A 21,478-nucleotide genomic window follows, 5' to 3' on the forward strand; every position below is an offset into this window, starting at 1 on the left:
ACCAAACCCAGACTGTCTTGGAAATGCCCTCCATCTTTCCAGCTTTATTCACCCAACTTGGAATGCCCATATAGAGTTTTAGTTTATAACATTGAGAGGATTAATGGACAACATAAAATTTCTTTCCCTCACCTCAATTTACTTACTTACTTACATGAGGATTTATAAAACATGGACTTTAAAAACTAGTATTTGATGAAAGTAGCTGAACATGGCATCATTCCTATAGGATCGCTGTAGGATTCTAATGCGCTTCCAAATGTCCCTGTAATGTCACAGTTCCTGGGTCAGAGCAAAAGCTTGCGCATTTTTGTTCTAATGCTCATACAGTCATCACTTAGGTAGTGAAGGGGCTCTAGCCGGCCTGAGCATAACAATCATGGCTCTGTCAGACCCTGCCCTTCCCCATTCCCTCTGCCTTGTTTAAAAACACGAGCTTACATTCCTAAAGTGAGCCATGAAGGTCTATTACGTTATTTGACCACTTCCTCCTTCTAAAGCTGACTACCAAAGTCAGACAGAAGCCATGACAGACAAAGTATGGACACCACCAAAGTCAAACTTGGCAAACCAATTAGTTTTATTGGGGCTACTGACAGGAATATGGGTGAGAAGTTACTTGTAAGAGCAGACATGGGGGCTGGAGAGATGGCTCAGAGGTTAAGAGCACTGGCTGTTCTTCCAAAGGTCCTGAGTGCAACTCCCATCAACTGCATGGTGGCTCATAACCATCTAGAATGGTAAGATCTAGTGCCCTCTTCTGGAGTATAAGTGTAACATGCAGGCAGAACATTACATGCCTAATAAATAAATTAAAAAAAAAAAAAGGAGCAGAGATGATTCAAAGACAGCTGCATCACCAGAGGCCCCCCCAAGCCTGGGTGACGGGTCACAAAGCAGGGAAAGCTGGAGCATTCTGCTCAGCCTGCAGGCAGATCAGTAGGTTGAGGAGTGTCCTCCTTTCCAAGTGACTCAGTTGGTCTACACCTCTTCCAGGCAGCTGCTTCATGTTCCTCAGTAGTCTCTATTGCATACTTTTGAGAGGGAGGAGCCTAGTTAACCTGGTCAGTTTCAGGGACTTCCTCAAGCTATTTTGAGTTGTTTACTTTCTGTCTTACGGAACTTCACTACAGGATGGGATGTTTTGATCTCAAAGGAAACTGCTATTCAACACACATTCAAGGGTAATACTAACTTTAAATAGCACAGTGTGGTAGATCTTACTTTTTAAAAAACAATTGTTATTTTGTTATGGGTCTGGGGTCATCCAGAGATTCACCAGTCTGACTCAAATTTTAGTTTTAGTAAACTAGAGCCTTTTTATTAAAAAGAGGCTGGCTAGGGCTAGACTAGAGAGAGTTCTCTAGGTAAGGCCCCAGCTATTGTTAGCCAAAGGATTATAAAGGCAAAAGCTACAAAGTTATTGTAAGAAAAAAATATTGGCTCAGGATACCCAAGACAAAGTTCTTTGCACAAAGGGGGATTTATTTACCCCAGAGGGGCCAGATGGCAGAGAGTAAGAGACAAAGACAGGAGATAGAGGATGAAGGAGAAGGGGAAGGGATCAAGGGAGACAGGGAAGGATTATTTGTCCTGAAGGAACAAAGGACTGCCTCTAGGTAGAGAGGAGACAGATATGGCACATAGGAAGATGGCACTTTATAATGGTACAAGGGGAAACCCTGTGTTAGGATGAAGTGTTTATTTTTAACTGGGCGTGTTAATTAGGTAAGCCAAAAGGGACTTTTGATTGCTGGACTTTTGATAGCTGAACCTTGGTAGTGAGTCTCAGGAGGAAGCTGCCAAATAAGGGGATAGACGTTGGTGGCTAGCTTTAGGAATGTAATCTAATGGTTATTAGCAAGGCAGAGGGGATGAGAGAGAAGGGCAAAGCCTGCTAGAGCCATGCTCACCGCCCGAGCGCTAGCCAGAGTCCCTTCAGTTGTAATTTTGTCCTGTCAGCAAGGCTGAGAGTTATGCTGAGAGTTTTCCTACTGTTTCGTAGGTAGGTGTCCTTTTTGCTTTGTGCTTGTAGAAACACAGACACAGACACAGACACACACACACAGCAGGGTTGGGGGAGAATAAGGGCTCACGAGTGATCTACAGTGGTTGTTTAAAAAAGCACCAGTAATAGGAGCCTCTGCTCTTGTGACTTCATCTAAATCTGAACATCTCCCAAAGGCCCTGAGTCCAAATACCATCACACTGGGAGCTAGGATGTCAACAGAAGGATTCTGAGGAGACACAAACATTCAGTGCACAGCAGTCCCCACGTGGCTCTGTTGGCCTTTTTCTGTTCGGCACTAAGTTTCTTAGCCATCAGGCTTCATACGTGAGCTCAGGGTTCATGAGACTGCAGAAGGCAGACCTGCTAGGCATTCTGAAAGCTTTGGCCCAGAACTCATCCTACTACAATTTACTGGTGAAAGCAGGCCCCATGGACAGATCCAAGGGAGGGGCTACGTAAGGGTAAGAATGCTGGGTTGTATGGTTTACACGGCTACCAAAATAAGCTCACAATTCTCCATTTTCCTTTAATACCCATTTCCTTCATGCAACAGTGACATCTCCAAAATATACACGATCTCCATCATCTGCATAGCTCACCAACCTCTCATCCACCCCTTTATCTAGTTTTATGTTTACATCCACCCAAGAGGACCTCACATTGTCACATAAAAATGGAAACAAGAAGCTGGGTGCAGTAGAGCAGGGTTTTAATCCTAGCACTCAGGGAAGCAGAGGCAGGCCAATCTCTGTGAGTTTGAGGCCAGCTGGGTCTACAAAGAAGAGTCTAGGACAGCCAAGGCTACACAGAGAAATCCTGTCTTGAAAAACCAAAAAAGCAAAAAGAAAAAAAGAAAAAGAAAGAAAGGAAAAGAACAAAGCAAGATCCTTTTGTTCTGCAGGTTGAAAGTGAAGGTTCCAGTGCTAGCATGAGACACCCCAAGACCAAGTTCTCAGAAACACCTGCTAACCTGGAGTGGCTGGCTGTTCTGGGAAAGATGGAGTCTAAAAAGATGCCTTTTTTCTAAAAACAGAGGCTGCCAATTATAGTGAGTGTTCACTCATTTTCAAGGAAATTGCCCACCAGTCCTTTCCCTCTGATGACTCTTGCACAGAAATTGCCTGCTTTCTATGTAAAATGACTCACAAGCAATTCTTACCAGAGCCAAAGGTGTTTATACTAAATCACTTTGTCTGCAAAGTTGAACACCTTTCCTACTTTTTTTTACTTCGGGAATTGTCACTTTTTCTTTTGCCATTGGTCCTAAGGTCATGGCATCTGGGCGGTGTTGTGGGTTATTAATATCTACTGTTGATTTATCTTTTAGTTAAACAGCGGTTATTCCTAAACCAGCTGTATACCCAAATCACCACAAAGAGACTAGGATATATTTAGTTAACCTAGAGCACAATGCTGGGCAATGATTACTCCATTTTAAACCTCCAAGCCCACATAGCTTCCTCACGTTCAGAATTTCCAACATTATATTTGCTTTAAGTCATATCTTAGGTCCAATTCACGTCTCCTTGTGGTTCCAAGTGCTCTTCTCCCGAATCTCTGCTCTCCCCTCCTCCCACTCGCTTCCTTCTTCTCCCTTCCATACCTGGATGTCCCACCCTATTCTCTCCATTGCACAGCACTGGCTGGTCGTTTTATTGAAATTACAGAGAACAAATGATGGCATGTTGTACACAAACTTGAGGCAGGTGATGCTTAGAATAAACATCACAATGCAATGTCCATATTGAAACCAGATAGTGGGGTAGAGAAATCAGCGTTTAAATGAACAAGGGTATATTGTATACATTTCACAAAAACATACCAACAGGGCAGTCTTTCTTTTGTACCGTGCTTAGAAGGCTTTGAGAGGAGTTAAGTGACTCTCTGGGTTCATCTTATGTAGGGAACTCTTAACCCCAGAGAACCAATACAAAACGACAGCAGTAGGGATTGTTATTAGTTCAGCACTAGCAATTATTCATTTTTAAAAAATCGTGTATGCATGTAACTGTATGTTGGGTATGTACATTTGAGTGCAGGCGCCTGTGGAGGCCAGAGGGTGTCAGATCCCACAGAACTGGAGTTTTGAGGTGGCCGGTGTGGGTTCTGGGACCTGAACTCCTCACCCTTGCAAAAACAGCACACATCCTTAACCTGTGAGCCATTGCCTCCTGCCTCTTATTTACTTTTTGCTATTAAATGTGTTATTTACCTTAAATTTATTTATTAGTGTTAGGACACGTGGACGTCAAAACACGACTTGTGGGAGTTGGTTCTTTCTCTCCACCACGTGGAGTCGGACTGGGGTCTTAACCCCAGTCTTAACCGGCTGAGCCGTTTAGCCAGCCCGTTTTAGCAGCTCAAAGAGAACAAAGCCTGAATTAGGGAGGCAGGGAGAGAAGTTTGCGCATGCTCAGAGCCCGTGTTTTTCCCGCCCCTTGCACGCAGAGCCGGAAGTCCAGGCTGTAGTCTACAAGTGCTGCAGTCTAGGGCCGCCCGGAACTGAGTTGCTACAGTGTAGGTTGCTGCCAGGGGGGAAGTAACCAACCCGGCTGTAACCGCAACATGGCGTGGTCCGGTAATAAGGTACTGAGAGCTGGGCTTCTTGCCTTCCCTGAGCCGGGGATCTGCGCGGGTGGCTCGGTAGCAGGAACTGTGGGATCGCAGCTGTGCCGGCTCCAGGATGGATGCCCAAAGCGAAAGGCTCGGGGTTCGGAGTTCTGCGTTTGAGCCTTGTCCACCTCCACACCCCCGTGATCTGCCTCACCCCCTCCTCCTCCCTCCCTAGCTGCATTCGTTCTTCCTTCTATCCACTCAGCCTGCCAACGCAGGCGTCCCTTATTGCTTTTGAACCTGGGTTCTAAAAAAATATATGTTAGCCAAGATCATCCCCTACGTGACAGGCTTGTAAAGCTTCATATAGGGGATTGTGTGAATGAAATTACTCAAAATGTAAAGTGTCATGTTATTACCTTCACAGTAATTTACTGTCTCGAGTTTATTGAAAGCTTACTGTGTGAGGCACAACTAAGTCTTTTATTCCGATTTCATTAACTCTTCACACCAAGCCGTGAACATTATTGTCTTTACCTTGTAAGTCTGAAAACCAAGGCATTAAGACCAAGGGGTTAGAACACAGTCACCCTTTCCATAGGTGGTAAAATATGCATGTGAACCGAAGCTATTTTCAGAGGTCTGAAACAAAACAAAACAAAACCCCAAACCCAAACTGCTCTATTGCTAAGAAACTTTGACCCCGTCTTCCTTGATTAATAAAGGAATTAGAGTGAACTTTTAAAGTGATTTTTTGATTACTAGAGAGAGATGTAATGGCAAGGATTTGTTCATTCATTCACTTACCTATTTATTTAATACAGGCACACAAGGTAGGGGTTTTCCTCCACCCCCATTCGGGAAATTTTGATTAAATTATGAACTCATAATAATGTTGCTCACCTCCTTTGTTCCTCACCTCCTTTGTTCCTCATCTTTCAGCTGCTGAAAACTTTGTAGCTCCCAGGAAGGACTTAGGTGTGGCAGATGTACTTTATTTTACTTTATTTCCGAGTCAGGGTTTCTCTGTGTAGCCTTGGCTGTCCTGGAACTCGATTTGTAGATCGGGCTGACCTCGAACTCACGAGATTCACCTGCCTCTGCCTCCTTGAGTGCTGGGATTACAGTGCTGCCCCACTGTGCTTGGCAGACGTACTTTAAATAAAATCCTAGCAGGCTGGATTGCTTCCATATAGACATGAAGATTGCTGTGCTCTCCCAGTTTCTTAAAGTATCACAGACCATTCCAGCCAGAATCTTCATACTGTCAAACTCTTTGATGCCCTTTCCTGAACCTCTGATTCTTGACAGAAGACTTCTAGTCCTTTAGTGTTTGCTACTTTCAAAGTAGGTTTGTGGAAATATATTAAATAAGCACAGCTAGCATATTTTGTGATTCTTATATTTTAAAAAATTCGGTTTTTACGCTTAAGGAATCACTATGGGATGTAAATCGAATTCCTCTCAAAGGTACTCAGTAATTTATTACTGTTCATCCCCAAATAACTTGTCATTGCTTTTGAAATCTGTTAATATCAGTGTATCATGTGGTTCCACTCTTTATGAACTAAGGGAATATAGTATTTCCTTAGTGCGTTGCAAAAAAGTCAAAGTTAGGGATCATCTCCCTACCATAGGGGCTCATCCAAGTTTATAAAACACCTTTAGAGACAGATAATCATTGACTTAGAAAATAGTGCCTTCTTAATTGATCGCTTTAAAATCCTTGTCTTATAAGATACGGTGCCCAGAATTGCTCACATTTTGTCTGGTCAGCAGAAAGCACAGATGAGATGTGCAGGGTAAGATCGTTAATTCTGGAAACAGCCTTAGGCTGCCTCTAGTCCCACAGCTTTGTGCCTCACTGAATTAGCAGTGAGGTTAAGTGACATTCCCAAGGGATCAGAGCTCATGAGTGGAGATGAGACTAGAACCCAGGTCTCTGGATTGCTAACCTAGTATTTTTTTTTTTCTCCATTGAAAGACCCTTCATTTTTCTTTCTTGAAAACATTATAGTGTTGATACAAACTAAAATGTTTGTGAGGATAGAATGTTACAGCCTTATCATCTTGTTGACTCAGTCTGTAATTTACCTTGAAATTATGAGTCATTAGTTCAGGTCATTTGCAGTTTATATTTAATTAAATTTTGTACACAAAATACATACAGCTTACATGTGTCTGTTTTGCATTTAGTTTGTTGTGTTTCCCTAGTCCCTGTCATGGTATTAATCATCAGCTTGACAAACTTTAGACTCACAGGGCTGGATGGGCCTTTGGGCCTGCCTGTGGGGGATTATGGTAACTGATATGGAAAGACCCATCTCAGCTATGGCTAGGACCATTTCCTGGTCAGAGGACTCAGGGTTTTGTAAGGTAAAAAAAGCAAGCTGAGCACTAGTATGTGTGCGTCCATTGTGCTCTTTGGACTGGGTGTCATATGACCAGCTGCCTCAGGTGCTCTATGCCTCGATATAGCTCCCTCACTGTGACAGGCTTAACCTGGAACTAGGAACTAAAACAAAGGCTTTACCGCTTGAGTTACTTTTGTCAGGGTATTTTATCACAGCAGTAGGAAAAGAAACTCACAGAGTCCCCAATATATGTTGATTGCTGTCTATTCAATGACGACCTGGTGCCATTGCTTATGGTTGTAACTTTGTTAGTCACAGAATTGGCTCCCTCTATCTGTGTGGCTTTTAGGGAATATTAGGTCCATTCACAGGTTCTCCACAGTGGAGCTTTACCTGTCTTACATGCATTCTGTCCATAGCACATGTCCCCTCCCTTTATCCTTCCCCTTCTACTAGCAGTACAGGGACCCCTTTCAGAAACTTTGTTAATAACGTCTTTGTTTTTTTGTGTACCTTTTGGGACTTTGTTCGTAGGCAGCTGTTGTGCTGTGTGTGGATGTGGGGGTTGCCATGGGTAACTCCTTTCCTGGTGAAGAATCCCCGTTTGAACAAGCAAAGAAAGTGATGACTATGTTTGTCCAGCGACAGGTAGGTTTCAGATTAACCATAAGCTTGTAGCCCACTCTGCCGCAGAAACAGCTGTCCTGGTTTAGATTCTGTTACTGGTCTAAATAAATAAACAACACGATAGAAATCTAATGAAAAATAACTCAGAGGAGAAAGGGTTTATTATTTTGGTTCACAGTCCAGGTGAGAGCCCATCATTCTGGGGAGGCGAAGGAGGCAGGCACCACTTAGTCCTAGTCTAAGTCAAGAGCAGAAAGAGAATGAAGCATGCGTGCTTATTTGTGCTGAAATGAAAAGTGAGACCCACAGATAATGAAAAATCCACATAGGGGCTGGAGAGATGACTTAGGTTAAAAGCACTTGCTGCTTTTCCAGAGAACCTAGGATTGATTCCCATCACCCACATGGGGGCTTACAAACATCTGTATCTTTAGTTCCAGGACTCCGTCCTGTTTCTGAGGTACAAGGCACAAACATGAACAGACATACACGCATGAAAAACACCCATCTATATATAATAAAAAAATACTTTTTAAAAGTTAGGAAACGTCTGCTTAGAGCCTAATTGTCACTGTTAGTAAGTCCCATGTTCATTTATTTTAATATCTCGTGACCCTGGGGACCTGTCTAAGGAGGTATGATCTTCCTGTTCCCTGAAGATCATAGGGGTTCTTTTTCTTCCAGGCTGTTCAACTACAGTCTTCAACCTTTGATATTCCTTCCTAGGTATTTTCGGAGAGTAAGGATGAGATTGCTTTAGTGCTTTTTGGTACAGACGGCACTAGTAATGCCCTTGCCAATGAGGACCAGTATCAGAACATCACAGTGCACAGACACCTGATGCTACCAGATTTTGATTTGCTGGAAGACATTGGAAGCAAAATCCAGCCAAGTTCTTCGCAAGCTGACAGTATCCTTTTTGTGTCCAAGAAGACAAGAAGATAAATTTTCCCTTTATCTGGAAAATCATAGTCCAGTTTGGTGAGGCTCTCTCAGGGTCTCAGATCTGAACATCTGGGCATCTTTTCCTCTGAGGAAAAGGGATTGCGTAATTAATATGGAATTAGTTAAGTAACTAATGCCCAGCTTCAGGTCTTCTAGTCTCTTTGCATTGTGATATTGAGAGCTTGGGATAGGAAGGGGGAAAGTCTTACGGAGTATATGCATACATGGACTGAGGAGAAGCATGTTTGGAGGCTGTCTTAGGGGTCTGTTGCTGTGAAGAGATGCCTTGACCATGGCAATTTTTATAAACGAGAATATTTAATTGGGTCTGACCTACAGTTCAGAGGTTTATCTTCATGGTGGGAGGCATAATGGCACACAGGCAGACATGGTGCTGGAGAAGTTAGCTGAGAGTTCTACATCCCAGTCTGCAGGCAGCAGGTAGAGAGAATGACATTGGGCCTGGCTTGAGCATTGAAAACCTCAAAGCCCACCCCCAGTGACATACTTCCTCCAGCAAGGCCACACCTCCTAATCCTTTCAAAATAGTACCACTCCCTATGAGCCTCTGGGGACTTTTTTTCATTCAAACTACTACAGAAGTGTATTCAGAAGATTGAGTGCTAGCTCTCTCTGCTCTTCCAGGTGAAAGATGCTTCTACGCAGTCATCAGGTTGCTGTCCAAGCTGAGATCTCTCATTTTTCACCTCTTCCACAGAGGCCTGTTCTAGTTTGCTTTGTTGGTGTGATATGACACTGACCACAATCAACTCGGGGAGGAAAGGTTTATTTTGGCTTCTATTATGGAAGGAAACCAACAAGAGCTCAAGCAGGAGTTTGAAGCACCCACCAACAGAGGAGAGCTGCTCACTGGCTTTCTCCCTAGGCTCATGTTCAGCTGCCCTTCTTAAACCGCCCAGGCCCACCTAACCAGAGGTGGCACCACCCACAGGGGTCTGGACTCCTGCATCACTTAATAACTAAGAAGATTCCTCACAGACCTGCCAGCAGGCCAATCTAATGGAGACAATTCTTCAGTTGAGGTTCAGCCTCGTAGGCACGTCAAATTGACAGTGAAGTTTAACCATGAAAATGAAACCTTGTCTCAAAATACACACACAGGCACACACATTCAGACACACAAAGACACAGACACACACACAGACACGCAGATTAACGCCCTAATTTTAAGGGTGTATTCTTAGCATTTTTCTAAACAATTAGTAGTACCACTCTTGACCACCGAGAGGTGCTGCAGTGTTTGGAGTGACCTGAAAATGATACATTATGACTTGCTTTGTGTTTAAGAATGTGCTGATTACCAAATACAGGTTGTAGGTGCTGTTAAATGACATCCTAAGGTTTTTGTTAAATGAATATTCGTTAAATTGCTTGTGGTTTTTTTCCACCCACATTGTCAGGGTGTATATGTTGATAGAAAGCATATATGAAATCAACTCTGCAGGAGGGCTCGTGGGCAAGCTCTTTGGAGTCATTCAGTGTCTGCAGTTGTCAAATAGTGGGCTCTGCTGGGAGAAACTGTGATGTTCATCATGGGAGGAAGGGACTGCTGACCTCGTTTCTACCCTTAACTGGCTGAGTCCTGGATGCCCTGATTGTGTGCATGGATTTGATTCAGCGTGAAACCATGTGAGTGTCTCACCTGAGGACAGAAGTGAGGCTTTCTGGGAAAAGGATGTGTTGCTGTGTTCCATAGACTGTGTGGTTTGTTGTTAATCAAGTAGTCTGAAGTCAGTGTTAACCTTTCTCTCCTTTTTTTTTTTTTTTTTTCTTTTTTTTTTTGAGACAGGGTTTCCTCTGTGCAGCTCTGGCTATCCTGAAACCCTCTCTGTAAACCAAGCTGGCCTTGAACTCAGAGATCACATGCCTCTGCCTCTTGATTGCTGGGACTAAAGGCGTGTGCCACTCCGCCACCACCCATATCTTTCTAGTTTCTGGAACTTTAAAACAAAGGACCACATTTGGTGGGAGTTTCTCTGGGAGAAAGAAACAGTTGACATATTTCAGTTTTGTAATTTGATTTAAACTAATCACCTCAAATCTTTAAAAAGTACTAAGTACTAAGGGGTGTGGGCCATAAGTAATTGGCATGCTGTGCACAGCAACTCTGTCAACTTCCTAACCCATTATTCACTTAATTATTGTGTCTTGAAAAGTGTCCCCTTGTACACACGGATGCATTGTTGGGAAAGAGGCATTTTGCACTGACATCCCAGGCCTGAATCTGTACTATTGTTTCTCAGTCTGTATCTTTTGCAAAACCCTGCAGCTAATTCCATGTGTAGTACCCCAGCACGATATTTGGAAAGTGAAGTTGCAAGGCTGATACCCTCTTACACTGGGGAGTCCCTGGTTTACCTTCTGAAGCTGTGCGGGTAGGAAGGGACTGTCTTAAATCACAGCCCTGGGAATCAGAGATAGGGACGCAAGAATATTATAGTTTGTAATGCTGAGCCAAGTATAAACTATATGAAGTTGGCTTGTGTATGTAATAAGAACTCAACTAAGCGTTAAGAGTATATGAAATGGGGAATCTAATCACATTTGACCAATTATATCTAGATTCAGCCCTTAGCTTTTCTTTGCTCAGTGACCAAGTGTATGTTTTTTTCCTTTTTTAAAATTTTATTTATTTAATGTGTATTGGTGTGAGCCTGTCAGATCCCCTGGAACTGGAGTTACAGACAGTTGTGAGCTGCCACGTGGATGCTGGGAATTGAACCAGGACCTCTGAAGAACAGCCAGTGCTCTTAACCTCTGAGCCCTCTCTCCAGCCTCCAAGTGTATTTTTTTCAACTCTTAGAAAAAAAATTCAGGAAAATACTTTTTTTAAAATCACCATTTTGTAGTATGTATGCGTATATGTGTGTGTGCATCACATGATACAGCACATGTGTGGAGGCCGGAGGACAGCTTGGTGGAGTTTGTTCTCTTCTTCCCTGTGTGGGCTCTGGTGCTTGGACTGAGGCTGCAGGCTTGAGGGCAGTTGCCCTCAGAGAACGCCCTCATAATATGATCGTTCCTTCTTTCAGAGGGAAGAAGTTTGGGAAGAAGCATATTGAAATCTTCACGGACCTCAGCAGCCCGTTCAGCCAAGATCAGCTGGATGTTATTCTTTGTAACCTGAAGAAGTCTGGCATCTCCCTGCAGTTCTTGTAAGATCCCGCCAATAATGGATAGGAAAATCTCGGCATCCCTTACTCAGTGAGCAGGGTCCTGTGTAGATGCCCATGGAGTCTTCTCTGTGGCTGAGTAGGAATCTGCTGGGTGACTGCAGAGAAATTGAGCTCAATAGTAAATCACTGCTTTTAGATCCAAAGAGTCAAGGAATTAAACCCAAAATATCTTTTGAGGTTACTTAGTTTATCTCCTGTCTGCATAGATGACATTGGCAGCCTGATGGGTTTTTTTGTTTTTGTTTTTAACGTGGCTCAGAGAATGATGACTACAAATAGTCGTAGATTGAGGATAGACTAAATTGTTACGTTAGGAATCAACTTATAGCACATAGTCTATGTTTAATCCTTTCTCAGGATGCAGACATGTAATAAAGTGTAATTTGCTATTTGTATTATAAAATTTTAGGAGGAAATGTGTATTTTATAGTTAAAAGGAAGAGATTCACTCCTCTCACGGTAACTTGAATTTCCCCTCTAGCATTTACTTTATCTTACATCCCCACTAAAAGAATTCTTGCCACACTAATCCTTCCTGGTGCATTTAAAACCCATTTCTTCTTGTCCTATTTTTGGCCGAAGCAGAGCGATGATACAGGATGTTGAATTATTAATCTGATCAGGGACGTTCACTTTTCAAATTGAGAACTGCACTCAGAAGCCTTCAGTTCAGAGTGGTAAGCCGTTGGCCTCTTAGACAACCCGCCACAGGGAATTAAGAACCTCTCTTGCATGCACACGTGTCCCTCTTTGACTGCTGAGGGACATCTTCCCGTGGGACAAGCAGAAGAGCCACCAAACTGCTTCTTGTTAAGGCGGCACTTCAAGAAATTAAGTGCTTTTTAAGTGACACTTGGCACTGGGCTGAGGCTCTCTCAGTGCTTTAGAAGGCCTGCTTGGCTCAGGTCCCCGCCCACAGTCTCAGGCTGCCTCGGGCTTGAAGCATACTGTACCACACTTCTGCCAGCGTCATTTGAAAGAGCCACCTTCTCTGTCTTTATTTCTTACCTGAGCACCACAGAGTACGCAGAAGGGATGCAGTCTTTCTTCCACTTGCCTGTTTCCTGACTGGTCGCATTCATTCTCTGGGATATGTTTTCTTTCTGTATTAAAAACTGCCACCTGCTGCTCAGTGTATTCTATGTACTGTCAGTTGCTTTAGCTTCCCTGAAAACATACTTGGTCCTTGGTCCTTTTTAGCTTCCTCTACTCTGGTCAAATGCAGAACAGAAAGAACCATTACTGTAACTTTTTCTAGGGTGAACTTCCATAAGCTTCACTTTCAAGTTATCTGTCTCTTGCTAGGTGATGCTACAGTAACAGTAAAAACCTACTGCAACCTCCTGTGCCGTATACATGGGGAGGCACTTTAGTCTAATACAGGCCATGCAGATCTCTCATGCTAAGTAAATAAAGAAAGGGGTTCCGCAGAAAGCCATAATTACAGCAAGCAGAATGATTGCTTGCCTTTAAGCCTCCATCCACATAGGGGTGGCCTCTGGAGGATTGGGTGGACTGAAAAAATTACCTAAATCAGCCATCTGTGTTTGCAGGAATAAAGTAAGGTAGAAGGCTATAACACAAGAGCTTCTCCCTGTTGGTCAGGTGACTGAGCAGCTCTGGGCCAGTTACTTCATCTCAGCTGCTTTAGTTTCTTTTCAGAAAATGGAAACAGAAATCTCCACTGACTTAGGATACGAGAAATCAGTGCTATTGTTTAGGTGAAAGCATTTCTAAAGTGCCATAGATGGAACTATCTTAAATGCATTTGGGTGTTTTTTTTTTTCAGTTTGCGTATGGATTGCTTAAATGTTTTAAAATTAATTTTTATTTTCTATGTTTGGGTGTTTTGTTCACATGTATGTCTGTGTACCACGTATGTGCCCTGTGCCTGTGGAGACCAAAAAGGGTATTGAATCCCTTGCAGTTACATATGGTTGTAAGCCTCCAGGTGGGTGCTGGGAACCAAACCTGGGTCATCGGCAAGATTAACAAGTGCTTTAACTGAGCCATCTCCCTAGCCTCTGACTGTTTATATGTTTTCTGGTTAGTAATTCTAACCTAGATTTAGCCTCATATCAAACAAATAAGTAGAGAGAAACCTAACAGAATTGGATTTTATTTCTGTCTAGGAATGTTCTGATTTTTGTATAAGATTTTAATGTCTACAATAGCATTTGAATTTTAAGTATTTTATGTTTTACAACCTCCTACTATTGCTGTTATTTACAGTGTTGGAGTTGGATTCAGGGCCTCATGCACACTAGGCAATCAATCAGTCTACTCTGAGCTACATCCTCAAATTCATCCTGTCTTATATTAAGAAGAGAAATGTGTAAATTTCTCCTATATTTATAAGATTCCCAGAGAAACCCTGAAGGATCGTTGGTAGCTTCCCCGGCATTCTGCTGTGATTAGTGTAATTCCTGGACTTGCTCTAGGAGGCATTTCTTGTTGAACCTTAACCTTTGGCTTTAGTGACCTTCAGTGAGCTCTTCTAGGTCTCTTCTTTAGACTGTTGATTCCTGATATTTTTATGTTTGAAATCAGAGGGACTCAGTATTTACTGAGTCTTTCAGCAGGGCATACTGTGGGACCCGCTGTGACACTACACAGTTTCCATCATGAGATGTGTTCTATTGTTGTAGAAAATTGGCTATTAATATTTATTTAATATTTGTACTATTTTATTTATATCGATTTTTTAATATTTAATGTTTACTGTTAATACTTTTAATTTACTATTAATATTTACTATTTTTATGGCAGTTATTATTTAATCTGTTACCATATCAATAAAGACACAGATGCCTGTTAGATGGGGGGCAGATATGAACCCCTAAGCTACCCTGTTACCTCTCAGCCCCATGCCAATTGCTCTGACTGCTTCCCATCCGGTATCCCATAAATACTTCCACATGCTTCTCATCTGGGCTGCTTCTCTCCATCACTGATCCTCACAGCAGACTCCTGGCCATGTGATATTTGTTCACGCTGATCCATGGTGACTCTGTTCTCTCTCCTCTCCTATCTCTGTCTGTCCCTCATCTCCCCTTCCCGTGATCCTTCTGTCCTCCAAGCCTTCAAACCTTAGCTCCGCCTACCCCTTGTCTGCCCTGCCCAGGTGTAGGCATTTTTTTCAGTCAATCAGGGATAATTTGGAGGCAGAGTTACACAGTATCATTTTGGTTATGTGAGGGTTTGCTCAGAGAACAGTAAGAATCTCAGGAGATTAATTAATCTCAATTAATTAAATACAAAGCACCAGATCATGCCATAACTTTCTATGCTTTGTTTTGTTCATTAATTTATTTTTGTTTGTTTGTGTGTTTTTTCTTTTGTGGGGCAGGTTGCCAGGGGATGGGGAGATGAATTGGGACTAGGATGGGGAGATGAATTGGGACTAGGATTCTTTGTGAAATTTACAAAGAATCAATAAAAGGTTAAGCCCCCCATCCTTCAAAACCCCCAACCCAACCAAAGTAAAAACATCCTGTCCTTCTTAGGTAGTAGAGTTGGGCACCATGAGCTTGTCTCGGATTCCTGTTGCTGTGACAATACAGGCGAGGTAATTTATAAAGGGAAATCTGAGCTCACAGTACCAATGCAAATTGGGTGTTCTGTGGGGCATGTCTGCCTCCCAGACGAACGATGCTGTGGCTTCACATGACAGGAAGACAGAAAAGGCAGCGGGGCACTTAGGCCCCTGCTCAGGGTTCCACCATCATGATCACCTGCCGACCACCCCCATACTTAAATTTCAATATAAGAGACTTGGGGGCACAGACCGTAATAGAGCTGTGTGGGAGAGGTCATTCTGAGAGAGCAACAGCAGATGAGGTGAGCTGTGGAGATGTAGTGAGAGGCGCTCAGGACCTGGCTGGAGCTGTCCTTTTGCCACACAGAGAGCCCTGCCTTTTCAGTTATTTGGTTGTGTCAGCCAGTCTCTCCTTTTTCTCAAGTCAAAGGAGTGTTAGCTATTTAAAGGTGAAATAATACTCGGGTAGATACATGTCACTTGACATAAAATTACAGAGTTGTGGAAGGTTGCCTGACAGGCATGCATCTTCCTCGTTGGTAGTAACAGTCAGAGGGTTGGAATCCAGATTTGGGACCAAAGCTCATCTTCTTTACTGGCGATCTTTTCTCATAGTCTGCCTTTCCCGGTCGGCAAGAATGAGGAGACTGGAAACAGAGGAGATGACACCTCCAGCTTGGAGCACCAAGGACCTTCTTTCCCTCAAAAAGGAATTACTGAGCAGCAAAAGGGAGGCCTCCGTATGGTGAAAAGGGTGATGATGTCTTTAGACGGTGAAGATGGACTGGAGGAAATCTATTCCTTCAGGTAGGGAGTGGAGACACTGGTGGCGACTTTGAATCTTTCCACTTGGATTTCCTTGATCAGAGGCCTCCTTAATGATTTTCTTGGTCTGAGCCGTTCTTGACTGAGCAGTCATTCTGTAATAAGTGTTCTGGATTTTATTAGAGAAGTCACAAGCTCACCTTTCATCTGCCTTTTATTAGTTTGTATGGTTTGCACAGGGTTCTCATTTATTTCCAGACGTCTACCAGCCACTGAAGTTCGGGAGTATGTAGATGCCTTAGAGATGGGGTAGGAGATTTCATTTTTATTCTAAGCTTGGGGCACAATTTTTGGACCACGCTGTTCATACATTTATAAAACCCATTGTTTTTATTTTTGAGTTCTTTTACTAGGATATATTGATTATAGGTAATAATTGTTTTCGTTATGTCTTTTTCATTTATATATGTTATGTCTTTTGACCATTTTACCCCCATTCCCCCCTCTTGTCCTCCTTCTTGCTGATCCTGCTGATCCCCTCCTTTTCCCTCTATTCCCCGCATGGGTGAGAGATTACTTACAGACAGTGACCGATATACCAGGGGTTATGCTCCTGAAGAAAATGCCTCTTCTTTACCACACCAAAAAAAGGAAATATCTCTTCCTTCCTTATAAACTGTTAACTGCCTATAAATCTTCTGGGAGGGCGGGACTTGCACCCCCTATTCCCCCCCCCCCGCAGTTTTGTAACAGGCCCAGTCTTGTGTGACTGTAAGACAGCATTCTGCAACCTTCCACTCTTCCCCTGCCTTTTACATTTTTTATGAGCCATCTTCTACAGTGCCCCCTGAGCCTTGTTAGGGCATAGCTGTCCCACTGAGGGCTGAACGTCCAAGCACTTACTCTTAGCACTTTGGCCAATGGCAGTCCTACCCATAGTCATTGCCACCTACGACAAAAAGATGTTCTGACCAAAGCTGACATAGCACCACTAATCCAGGCACGAAAACATGGGTGTTAAGAAGTCAATTTGAAGGAGCTATCTGGAGAGGTAGCTCAGTGGTTAAGGATACTTCCTGCCCTTCAAGAGGTCCTGAGTGTGTCCTCGTGTGCATATACCCAAACCCAGACACAGTCACAGACACACAATTATTAGAAGAGAGACGTCCATCATGTCCATTTAGCAAAACACTGGTAGCTTCTCTTGCTAGGGCCTCTGCCTCTATAGCCATGGGCTTTTGACTATGTTTGCACTACTAAATGTGCTCTTTTTCCTGTTGACTGGACCTTACCTTCAAGCATGGGGGTTTGGTTGCCATAATAGTCTCGCTTCTGTTACACTGGTAGGCCTTTCGGGTCGGTACCGCAGTACCCAGAGACCACATGGTGGACTGTAAGACTGTTCGTGACAGTTCTCCCAGCAGTCTGCATAGCACCTTGCAGTATTGGGAAAGTGAGACAGTGGAGGACAAGCTTCGCGCTCAGCGCTGGTGTCCTCTCTATGCTCAGCAACCAGAGCACACGGTGCCTTCTGCAATAGGGTCTCACCACCCAGTTCTGTTGTGCAGCACACAGTGGTGGCAAAAGCCCTATTGTTTGGGGGATCTCGGGAGTTTCCCTTACCAGTATCTCACACTAGTAACCTGCCTGGGGGATTTAGTAACCTGTGACTTCTGGGACAGCTTTATCATCCAAACAGGAGACCCAGACCTCCCCACTTAGACTCTTAAAAGCCCTGTCTTCTAATTAGCTTACAGAGCAGCAGGTTTCCTGATGTCTCTATAGAAAGACTTTTAGAAATTTTTTTAAAAATTTTATTTATAGTGTGTTTTGCCTGCATATATGTGGGTCCACATGCATGGCCCTTCCCCACAGAAGACAAAAGAAGGCATTGGCTCCCCTTAAACTGGAGTTACAAATGGTTGTGAGCCACCATGTGGGTGCTTAGGAATTGAACCAGGGTCCTCTGCAAGAGCAGCCAGTACTCTCACTCCCTGAGCTGTCTCTCCAGCCTTCTTAGAGCTTTTCATGCATTGTTAGTTTGGGTTGACTCTCCCATCTCCTTGCCAACCACCTCTACTTTAAATATTTCTGCCTCTAGTGTTTATCTTTCCACCTTCATATTATATGTCCTGTTTTATTCACACACACACACACACACACACACACACAGAGAAAGAGAGGAGAATTCAGTCTCTGTAAACTCATTTCTCACATATTTAGACATATATAAAAATTAGAGGTGGGAAAATTAGAGGTGGGCTGAATAGATTGCTCAATGGTTAGAGCACTGGCTGCTCTTCTGTGGATGTGGGTATAATTCCCAGCACCTGCATGGTGTCCCACACCTGTCTGTAACTCCAGTTTCAGGGGATCTGACAACCTCACACATGCATACATGTGGACAAAACAACAATGCACATAAAAATAATATAAATAAAAATTAGAAGCCAGGATCCATCTGTGAGCGAATATGTATTTATCTTTCAAAGCCTAAGTTATTTCACCTAATGTACCTTTCAATACTATCCACTTTCTTGCAGATTTTATAATTTTCTTTAACGGTGAATAAAATTCTCTTGTGTATGTATGCTACATTTTCATTATCCATTCGTAAGTTGATGGTCATGTAGGCTGGTTCCTTTCCTTACAGTTGGGACTAGAATAGCAATCAACATGATGTGCATGTATCTCTGTCGTAGGCTGCAGAGTCCTTTGGGCCCAGGCGTGACGTAGCTGTATATTTCCTAAACTCCACACTAGTTTCTGTAGTGGTTGTACGAGCATGAACCATTGTCAATTATGAAAAATGGCGTCATGTCGGAGACTGTTAGTGTTCCTTTACTTTCTGATACAGGTTTTGGAGAGCATCATGGGAAGGTATAATACAGATTTTGATTTGGGGCTTTTGTTTTTCCTGACTTTAGATCATTAAATAGTTTGACCAAGTCCTGTTACAACAAATAAACAAACAGAACCCCTCTCTTATAGCTGTAAACAACCCAAACACCCAAAGTCCAAGCTCAAATGTAAAGAATTCAAAGCAGTATCATTACGATATTGGTGTTATGAAGGGAGAACGTTCACCTTGGTGTTGAAAAGGCAAATGATTTTTTAAAGAATGAAATCCCTAGCCAGGGGGTCATGGCATATGCCTTTAAAGGCAGGGGACGGATGTCCAGTCTGGTCTACAGGGTGAGTTCTAGGACAGCCAAGGCTATACAGTGAAACCCTGTCTTGAAAAACAAACAAACAATGAAATCCCTGAAGTACCGTTAACAATAAAAGAAACTGCTTTTTCCATCTCTCCATAGACACTGTGGGAGAGGTCATCTCTGTTATCTGTATTATTCCTGGTTAGAGTTGGATACACACTTATTTTGAGCAAAGAATCTGGGAGGTTTATATTGTATGTACTGTCACTGGTCTGAGGAGTCAAACTGTGGTTATGCAATAGTTTGTGCATTCAGACTCTTGGGGACAATGCTGCCTTTGTTTAGGAATTAATTCCATTCATCTGTTGATACCCGAATTGCAGGAGTATAAACAAAGTTCTTAGTTGAAGTAGGTCAGCAGTTGGCATTTTTGTGCGTAGCAACAGTCTACATCTGTTTTTTTCCCAGCTACAGTTTTTAAGTATTTCTGGAGATCTGTAATTGACAAGAAATACACCCTGATTTTGTGAATATGGAAACCCCTGAAATTATCAATAAATTGGAATGAAATTATGATTTTCCAAGGGGTCATCATAGAAGTTAGCAAGGAATCCTATTAAGTGAAACGTCTTGACATACTGTGTGTTCGTGACACAATGTGTATAGATGTGTGTTAAGTTGTTTTTCTCTGAACTTTGGGAATACATGCCTTAAGCTAACATGTTATGAGCTAGTACAGATTTACCATTTTAAAATTGTCTCCTTTTCCCCTCAGCAAGCAGATAAATTATTGACTGTGTATGTCTTAGTACTTTAAACTCGTTTGATTTTGGGACTTCCACGTAGAGCTTTGTCATTCAAATACAGTGACTATTTTTAGTTACGTCGATTGTAAATAAGTGGATTTTCAAAATTAGTTTCTCTGACACTGTACGTACATGATCTTTGTCCTGGTGATAATACAAATAAAAACTAAGAGAAGAGAGTGACCTTTCAGGCAAAATTTTTAATTGGAAAGAAACAGGATGTGGGAACTTATATAAAACAATTAAAAAAATTCTCCTGGTACAAAATCCATACCTCATGATGGTTGCCATGGGTGGACTAATAATGTCTCATGAGGCAGCTTAGACCTGGTGCAGACATAGTCAGTCTTCACAAACCCATAGTCAAGGTGTACTATGAAATTGGGAAGCAGGGGTTCAGGCAGAACAGCTTCTGATGCTGTAACATGGTTCTGAGGATTGGACTCTGCTGAGGCCTCTCTGCCTCTCACTTGGTGGGTAATGTAAGGTAGTTTTCTACCACTTCATAGATTCTTCTCTCATCTGTACTGAGGACATCAGCCGTAAGGCCTGGACCACACACTTTGTGTATATTAGACTATTAATTCTTTTACTCTTTGTCTTAATGAGTGATACAAATTCCACCTCTCCTATAGCCCTCTGTTGTGTTCGTTTGGGAGAAGGTAAAACTAGACTTGAATTTCACCTTTTTTGTTTTGTTTTTTCAAGACAGGGTTTCTCTGTGTAGTCCTGTCTGTCTTGGAACTCACTTTGTAGTTCAGGCTGGCCTCAAACTCAGAGATCTGCCTGTCTCTGCCTCCTGAGTGCTGGGATTAAAGGTGTGTGCCATCACACCTGGCTAAATTTCATCTTTGGTTAAGTGAAGCATTCATTGCTCTATGTTACATTTATCTTCTTTCTGCCCTTCTTCCATTAAAAAAACAAAACAAAACAAAACAAAACCTGTATAGTTACCTACTTTACATAAAGACCAAGAGCTTACTGATTCCTTTATCGCCTGGGTGGTAGTATTTGTGTAACTCTCTCTGTCGTGCGCATGTCTTTTATTTAGGGGAATCTGCATTAACTGATGGGTCGTGCTCAGTGATGCTGGGTGCCCTGCCTGGTGATACGTAGAGTGGGGCTCATATCCTCCTGTCTGATGTTTTCTGGGAGTGTGTGAACACCTTGCATTATGTGCCAACTCACTGGTGAATGTGCTTTTCTCTTACCCTCAAAGGTGTCCTTGGTCCAGAATAAGTGGTAGAAGTCATTGGTAGAAATGAAAGAAATGCTTGACTAGATGAGGGCAGAGCAGTTCCTTTTCTCCTGACAGGAAAGTGACTGGAGTTCTACTCCCTTACAAGCCAGCTAGCTCACTTGTCTCTGGCTCCTTCCCAACCATGGTTGCCATTTTCCTGCCCCCATCCTCTAGCTGTTTCTCTCTCTCTCTCTCTTGCCTTTTCATGACGAAGCCCTGGCACTCCCTTTGTAAACCAGGCTTATTAGATCTATCTGACTGACTTTCGGGTGCTGCTATTAAAGAGC

General features: G+C 42.8%; 1 protein-coding gene across 2 annotated transcripts in view; it reads left to right on the top strand.

The window, feature by feature from the left end:
- The first annotated feature begins 4,460 nt into the window (after positions 1 to 4,460).
- Positions 4,461 to 21,478, top strand: part of Xrcc5 (X-ray repair cross complementing 5) — an 88,932-nt gene continuing 71,914 nt past the window's right edge. Inside the window, exons 1-6 of one of the 2 annotated variants that reach the window (XM_021645386.2) lie at positions 4,461 to 4,597; positions 7,453 to 7,566; positions 8,272 to 8,455; positions 10,092 to 10,140; positions 11,544 to 11,666; positions 15,841 to 16,032. In XM_021645386.2, coding sequence (XP_021501061.1) covers positions 4,577 to 4,597; positions 7,453 to 7,566; positions 8,272 to 8,455; positions 10,092 to 10,140; positions 11,544 to 11,666; positions 15,841 to 16,032 — 683 coding nt within the window. In that variant the 5' untranslated portion in view covers positions 4,461 to 4,576. The remainder of the gene's footprint in view (positions 4,598 to 7,452; positions 7,567 to 8,271; positions 8,456 to 10,091; positions 10,141 to 11,543; positions 11,667 to 15,840; positions 16,033 to 21,478) is intronic. The other variant, XM_060368597.1, reaches the window with a different exon arrangement.

Source organism: Meriones unguiculatus, chromosome 15 (assembly GCF_030254825.1).
Source record: "Meriones unguiculatus strain TT.TT164.6M chromosome 15, Bangor_MerUng_6.1, whole genome shotgun sequence".
Lineage (NCBI taxonomy): Eukaryota > Metazoa > Chordata > Mammalia > Rodentia > Muridae > Meriones > Meriones unguiculatus.